General features: G+C 40.6%; 1 protein-coding gene across 1 annotated transcript in view; it reads right to left on the bottom strand.

Annotated features, from left to right (window-relative positions):
* The window catches only part of zer1 (zyg-11 related, cell cycle regulator), a 32,509-nt gene that overhangs the window by 18,470 nt on the left and 6,107 nt on the right, over window positions 1-7,932 (bottom strand). The window contains exons 4-8 of the mRNA XM_016524572.1: window positions 6,579-6,803; window positions 2,478-2,707; window positions 1,061-1,234; window positions 856-970; window positions 63-209 (exon numbers count right to left, since the gene is read on the bottom strand). Of these exons, the coding sequence (XP_016380058.1) occupies window positions 63-209; window positions 856-970; window positions 1,061-1,234; window positions 2,478-2,707; window positions 6,579-6,803 (891 nt within the window). The remainder of the gene's footprint in view (window positions 1-62; window positions 210-855; window positions 971-1,060; window positions 1,235-2,477; window positions 2,708-6,578; window positions 6,804-7,932) is intronic.

Below are 7,932 nucleotides of genomic sequence, written 5' to 3'. Positions count from 1 at the left end.
TGTGTGTGTGTGTGAGTGTGAGTGTGAGTGAGTGTGTGTGTGTGTGTGTGTGTGTGTGTGACCTGCAGTGCTCGCAGCAGCTGGCTGCAGTGCTGAATCCTGGCGATGTCAAACAGCTGGTTAATGGCTCGATGGGCCAGCTCGGGTCGTTGTTCTGTGTACGCCTCGATAGCGTTCAGGATCTGATCCTCATTCTTGGAGCCGGTGATCTGCAAACACAGCAAATACAGTCAGACCACTGTAGCGACAGAAGAAGAGATGCTGTGTGTGTGTGTGTGTGTGTGGTGTGTGCGTGTGTGTGAGCATGATGGCGGCAGGTTGTAGGCCACTCGCTGGTGCAGGTGAACGCCAAAATGTTGTTTGGTAAAACTAAACAACCACACCCGTTGTAATTGCCATCGTTAAAGCAATAGGTGCAGATAAGATGCTTTGGGAACTATTGTGGACTATGTGCTTGATTGCAACAACCAAGCATTACTCACCGGGAGAATTTACCCATAGCAACTGAGTGATATGCTTAATATTGTGAAGATCTGCTGTATGCCACTGGTTCATGATTGTGTACATGTATTTAACTGCATCTGCAATATTTATGTCCATGTAAATTATTTAGTTTAAGTGGATTTAAATAAATTGTTAAAACGTGTGTGTGTGTGTGTGTGTGTGTGTGTGTGTGAGCGTGTGAGTGTGAGTGTGTGTGCGTGTGAGCGTGTGTGAGTGTGTGAGTGTGCGTGTGAGGGTGCGTGCGTGTGAGGGTGCGTGCGTGTGTGTGTGCGTGTGAGCGTGTGTGCACGTGGAGTGAGTGAGTGAGTGAGTGAGTGAGTGAGTGTGTGCGAGCGTGTGTGTGTGCAGTACCTTATACGCAGGGATGTGTGTGACGTTGCAGAGCATTGTGTTGTACAGTCCTAAGAACTGCAGCGGCCTCTTCAGCTCCTGAAACGGGTAAATGCTGCTCTTACACGGCTCGATGCTGTAAAACACAAACACACACGCTCAGACAAACACGGAGGGAGCGGCGTGTGATGGATGTGTGTGTGTGTGTGTGTGTGTGTGTCCTCACCTCGGCCGGCCCACGGCGTCCTCAAACGCCGGCACCGTGCAGTTATCCAGCATGATGTGTCCAGAGATGTCCAGAGACACCAGATCGACCAAACTCTGAACGATACTGCTCAAGGTCTTCCTCGTCATCTTGAATTTAGACGTTCTCTGATTCTCTCGTGAGATATCCAGGTGTCTGCAGACAGAACAGACGAAAACGGATCACTGCTCTGTTCCACATACACTACCAGACAAACGCACGGAATAATCACAATCTCTCTCGTGCTCACCAAGCCTGCATTTATTTGATCAAAAATACAACAAACAGTAATATTGTGAAATATTAATGCAATTTAGATCAGCTGTGAATATATGTTAAAATGTAAAAGCTGTATTTTCAGCATCATTACTCCAGTCTTCAGTGTCACATGATCCTTCAGAAATTAGGACGCATTCAAATTGTGTAAAGTGACAGTAAAAACATTTATAATGTTACAAAAGATTTCAATAATAAAAAAATGCTGTTCTTTTTAACTTTCTATTCATCTGTTATGCTTAAGTGAGTGAAGATCTGCTGTATGCCACTGGTTCATGATTGTGTACATGTATTTAAATGCATCTGCAATATTTATGTCCATGTAAATTATTTAGTTTAAGTGGATTTAAATAAATTGTTAAAACGTGTGTGTGTGTGTGTGTGTGTGTGTGTGTGTGAGCGTGTGAGTGTGAGTGTGTGTGCGTGTGAGCGTGTGTGAGTGTGTGAGTGTGCGTGTGAGGGTGCGTGCGTGTGAGGGTGCGTGCGTGTGTGTGTGCGTGTGAGCTTGTGTGCGATCAAAAATACAACAAACAGTAATATTGTGAAATATTAATGCAATTTAGATCAGCTGTGAATATATGTTAAAATGTAAAAGCTGTATTTTCAGCATCATTACTCCAGTCTTCAGTGTCACATGATCCTTCAGAAATTAGGACGCATTCAAATTGTGTAAAGTGACAGTAAAAACATTTATAATGTTACAAAAGATTTCAATAATAAAAAAATGCTGTTCTTTTTAACTTTCTATTCATCTGTGAATCCTGAAAAATAAAATGAATCACGGTTTCCACAAAAACATTTTGCAGCACAACCGTGTTCAACATTGATAATCAGAAATGTTTCTTGAGCAGCAAATCAGCATATTAGAATGATTTCTGAAGATCATGTGACACTGAAGACTGGAGTAATGATGCTGAAAATACAGCTGCGCATCACAGAAATACATTACAGTTTAACACATATTCACATAGAAAACAGCTGTTTTACATTCTAATAATATTTCGCTGTTTTTCTGTATTTTTGATTTAATAAATGCAGCCTTGGTGAGCAGAAGAGACTTCTTTCTTTCTTTCTTTCTATCACTGTATTTATTCCAGTCTTTAACCACTGGTGTAAAGGTGACCTCAGTCTGCTCATCTGCAGCAGCGTGTGGATCAGCTCCTCCGTCAGCTCCACGTTATACAGCACCAGAGACGCCAGTCGCTCGCTCCACTGCGTGAGGAAGGCCGGTCGAGGCAGATGGACGGACGACAGGTCCAGCGAGGTCAGAGCGGGCAGCGGCCGCAGCAGCGTCTCCACGTCCAGCTCCGCCGGCAGGCCTCCCAGGTTCAGCAGACGCAGACGGTTGAAGCCCTAGGGTTGTGACGGTGAGGACATTTTCATTTTGAGTTTTCCCTACTTTCCCCACTTTCCTTCGCTTTTAAACGTCAAAACTCTCTTAGCCTATATGTAATCATAGAACATTTATCAACAAAACTAATAAAAATACACCATGCTATATGCCTAATATAAAATATCAAATAACTTACACAAAGTTTAAATTGGGCTTACAAAACTGAAAATCAGTAAACACTGTGTAACCAAAAAAAATAAGAAACGTAGAATGTTTATTAGCAAACGAATAAAAAAAATTGGATGCACGGCATACACCTTGATGTAAAATAAAATACACAAAGTTTAAATAAAGTAAAAATCAGCAAACACTGTGGAACCAAATCAATAAGAAACAAATGCTTCCAAAATCACCTTAGATAAACAGCAAAAGTCAACAGGCTTTTCAAAATCCAAAATACTGCCAAACATGTGCTTCTGCATTTCGCTTCGAAACTAAATCTTCCGCTATCGTCTGGTCTGTCTCGTCTCACTCTTCTCGTCAGTCGGCTCGACTCACTCCTCAACGGTAAAGGTGTGCTCACACCAAACGTGAATTTAATTATTAGCGTGAGTAGATTACATACAGAGTCAATGCAAAGACGCGAATAGAGGCGAATTCGCGCGGGGTGACACGAAATGCGTGATATTTGCCTCAATCGCTCGCGTCTTCTGCGTCATTCTGTGTCAACTCAACCAGAGGTCCCCGGCTCAAATTTCAGATTTTGCTAATATTTATTCTGAAGAAAGATAAACATGTATAGTGATGAAAACCAAAATATTAAATGTCGTGGATGAATATTTACGGAGTAATCCACTATTTTGTAGAGGGGGGTCAAAATGGCAATTTTCACCTGAGATTCAGAGCCAAATTACAGGAGGTTAAAAATGACTTCAGAAAGATGGCAGCATCATAATGTTATTTTTAAACAGAGATTGGTTGCTTTATTAGTCAAATCTGTTGACTTCAGCAATCTTTGTTGCATTATGAGCCAACGGTGAGCATTCAAAATTGGGGAAAGAGCACTTTTCAAGTTTTTTCTCCAAAGCTTGCAGGCCTGTAACTCAAGAAGTATTAAAGATATCTTAATGACCTTTTAGATATTGGGTCCTCACAAACTTCTCTTTTGGCGTCTTCATTTTTAAGGCCCTATATGGTTCAGTTCCAGAGATCATGGAATCTCAACATGGCTCCTGGAGTAAAGCGTGGGTCACTTTGCAAAAATATGATAATTCTTTTCTTTTAAAGAGGAATGTCTGAAGAACAAATAATGTTGAAACTAGAAATGTATCTCCCGTCTGAGTGCCATAAGTATTCTTTTTCTAAAGTTTGTGTGCCTATAACTCAAGAAGTATTAAAGTAATCGCAATATAATTTTAGATTCTAGTTCTTAATAAACTTTTCTTTTGGAATCTTAATTTTCAAGGCCCTACATCGTTCAGTCTCAGAGATATGAGGATCTCAATGAGGCTCCATTTTCAGATTGTTGAATATTACCTATTTTCAGTGGTTGAAAACCAAATGTTGGTCACTTTGTATACAGCCGATACTTATTGTATTTAACGAACAATGTTAAAAGAAAAAATACTGTTGAAATTAGAATTGCATCTTGTTTCCCTCTATCAAAACAATATGCGCAGACATACCTGTCTGAGTGCTAAAAATGCACTTAAATGGTCAAGTTGAGGCACATTAACTTTCTCTCAGTAGTCTATTCTATATTTGAATCCGTTTTAGGGATATTTGGAAGAAAGGATTTTGTTCGTTTTAACAGCTTGTGAAACTACCAAGTGTTCAGATATGCGGTATCACAACAAATCCCATGCCTCATAGGCAAAAGTGGTTGCTTTTGCCAAACATTTTATTCACATCAATAAACAAAAGATTTGCCTCATCTGGATTAATTATTAAAATGTCTTTTTCTCATTTATTGTTATAAAATTTCATATTTTCAGGGCCTTGAAAATAAAGATTCCAAAAGAAAAGTTTAATTTGGTACCGAACGACGAGACGTTTTTCGATACTCGATGGTATCGAGGCAATTCGGTCGGTGCCTAAAAAGTATCGAACTCGATACCCAGCCCTAGCCAAAAGAGAAGTTTGTGAGGACCCAATATCTAAAAGGGCATTAAGATATCTTGAATACTTTTTGAGTTACAGGTCTGCAAACTTTGGAGAAAAAACTTGAAAAGTGCTGTTTCCCCATTTTTGAATGCTCACCATTGGTTCATAATGCAACAAAGATTGCTGAAGTCAACAGATTTGACTAAAACTTCTCTTTTGGCGTCTTCATTTTTAAGGCCCTATATGGTTCAGTTCCAGAGATCATGGAATCTCAACATGGCTCCTGGAGTAAAGCGTGGGTCACTTTGCAAAAATATGATAATTCTTTTCTTTTAAAGAGGAATGTCTGAAGAACAAATAATGTTGAAACTAGAAATGTATCTCCCGTCTGAGTGCCATAAGTATTCTTTTTCTAAAGTTTGTGTGCCTATAACTCAAGAAGTATTAAAGTAATCGCAATATAATTTTAGATTCTAGTTCTTAATAAACTTTTCTTTTGGAATCTTTATTTTCAAGGCCCTGTATCATTCAGTCCCAGAGACATGGGGACCTCAATGAGGTCCTATATTCAGACTGTTGAATAATACCCATTTTCAGTGGTTGAAAACCAAATGTTGGTCACTTTGTATACAGCCGATACTTATTGTATTTAACGAACAATGTTAAAAGAAAAAATACTGTTGAAATTAGAATTGCATCTTGTTTCCCTCTATCAAAACAATATGCGCAGACATACCTGTCTGAGTGCTAAAAATGCACTTAAATGGTCAAGTTGAGGCACATTAACTTTCTCTCAGTAGTCTATTCTATATTTGAATCCGTTTTAGGGATATTTGGAAGAAAGGATTTTGTTCGTTTTAACAGCTTGTGAAACTACCATGTGTTCAGATATGCGGTATCACAACAAATCCCATGCCTCATAGGCAAAAGTGGTTGCTTTTGCCAAACATTTTATTCACATCAATAAACAAAAGATTTGCCTCATCTGGATTAATTATTAAAATGTCTTTTTCTCATTTATTGTTATAAAATTTCATATTTTCAGGGCCTTGAAAATAAAGATTCCAAAAGAAAAGTTTATTAAGAACTGGAATCTAAAATTATATTGTGATATCTTTAATACTTCTTGAGTTATAGGCACACAAACTTTAGAAAAAGAATACTTATGGCACTCAGACGGGTATGTTCAATGCAGATGTTTTGACAGAAGGAAATGAGATACATTTCTAGTTTCAAACCAATCTCTGTGTAAAATAACATTATGATGCTGCCATCTTTCTGAAGTCATTTTTAACCTCCTGTAATTAGGCTCTGAATCTCATGTGAAAATTGCCATTTTGACCCCCCTCTACAAAATAGTGGATTACTCAGTAAATATTCATCTATGACATTTAATATTTTGGCTTTCATCACTATACATGTTTATATTTCTTCAGAATAAATATTAGCAAAATCAAAAATTTGAGCCGGGGACCTCTGGTTGAGTTGACAGGGAATGACGCAGTAGTAAAATTGAACACATTAATGCAGGATCAATACTCATCCTCCTCTGGATGGTGCAGTGAAACCAGACTCGTCGGCTTTGGCTTTCCATCGTATTTGGGACTTTCACAACAGGTACAAAGCAGCGATCGTAGTTATCTCCACCATGGTTGATCGCGTGATGTTTTTATTTGTGCGAGTGACACAAAAAACATCTAGAGCGAGTGATGCGATGCGCATATTCGCTTCGCGTTTGGTGTGAACACACCGTAAGACCGTAAACACCGACTACGGCAGCCAGCCTACCTGGAAGCTGAAGTCCAGGTCCACGGTGTGCCGCTGCAGACGCTCCTCCAGATCCTCCTCGTCCTCGTCCTCGCCGGCCGCCAGCGGAGCGCCGCTCTTCCTGAAGAAGACGCTGGAGCAGCCGAACAGACTGAGCAACAGCAGCGAGTGTCTGAAGCTGCAGAGCGTCCGCAGGCCGCGCGCCGTCAGACGGCTACAGTAGGTCAGGTGAAGCTCCATCAGATCCTGCAAACATCACACAGACACGTCTCTAGAGGAATCAGTGGAGGACAGACATGGTTAGAGGAACTAATAAAGAGCAGTTTGTGATCTGGAGAGACGATCTAAATCTAAACGAGTTTGAGAACTATTTTGTTAAACTTTGGCAGTAGTTTAGTTTGGAGTCACTGAAATTGTTGGAAAGTTCATTTCATTTCAGCAAACCAGCTCCTTCAAACCGAACAGCTCAACGAATCAAATCAGAACTCATTCAACGCTTCATTTGTTACACATTGTTTCAAAACAGCTTTACAAAAAAAAAAATCATGATTTGTGACCCTGGAGCACAAAACCAGTCATAAGGGTCAATTTTTTTTAAATTGAGATTTATACATCATCATGTCCTAAACGCGCGTTTTTTTTGTTTTTTGGGTTGAGAGCTTATAAAAACGTAGTTCTGGGTTTTGTAGCTTGTTTGCTGTACACCTTGTCACACAGCAGCTTTTAGACATTGTTCTGTGTTTTGTTATAAAGTCAGAAATGACGAGGAGGCAGCTTCCCGCAATACAAAGTCAATGGAGAGCGTTAGATTGCCGGTGATTGCCTGTGTTTGTTGTCCATAACATACGCCTGCCCATAGCATAACCCCACCGCCACCATGGGCCACTCGATCCACAACGTTGACATCAGCAAACCACTCACATACACGACGCCATACACGCTGTCTGCCATCTGCCCTGTACAGTGAAAACCGGGATTCATCCGTGAAGAGAACACCTCTCCAAAGTGCCAGACGCCATAGAATGTGAGCATTTGCCCACTAAAGTCAATTACGACGACGAACTGCAGTCAGGTCGAGACCCCGATGAGGACGACGAGCATGCAGATGAGCTTTCTGACAGTTTGTGCAGAAATTCTTTGGTTATGCAAAACCAATTGTTGCAGCAGCTGTCCGGGTGGATGGTCTCAGATGATCTTGGAGGTGAAGATGCTGGATGTGGAGGTCCTGGGCTGGTGTGGTTACACATGGTCTGCGGTTGTGAGGCCGGTTGGATGTACTGCCAAATTCTCTGAAACGCATGTGGAGACTGCTTATGGTAGAGAAATTAACATTCAATTCACGGGCAACAGCTCTGGTGGACATTCCTGCAGTCAG

Source organism: Sinocyclocheilus rhinocerous, unplaced genomic scaffold (assembly GCF_001515625.1).
Source record: "Sinocyclocheilus rhinocerous isolate Xijiao unplaced genomic scaffold, SAMN03320098_v1.1 scaffold693, whole genome shotgun sequence".
Lineage (NCBI taxonomy): Eukaryota > Metazoa > Chordata > Actinopteri > Cypriniformes > Cyprinidae > Sinocyclocheilus > Sinocyclocheilus rhinocerous.
Note: the sequence above shows the minus strand (reverse complement) of the source record. Positions and strands in the feature narration are given on the sequence as shown.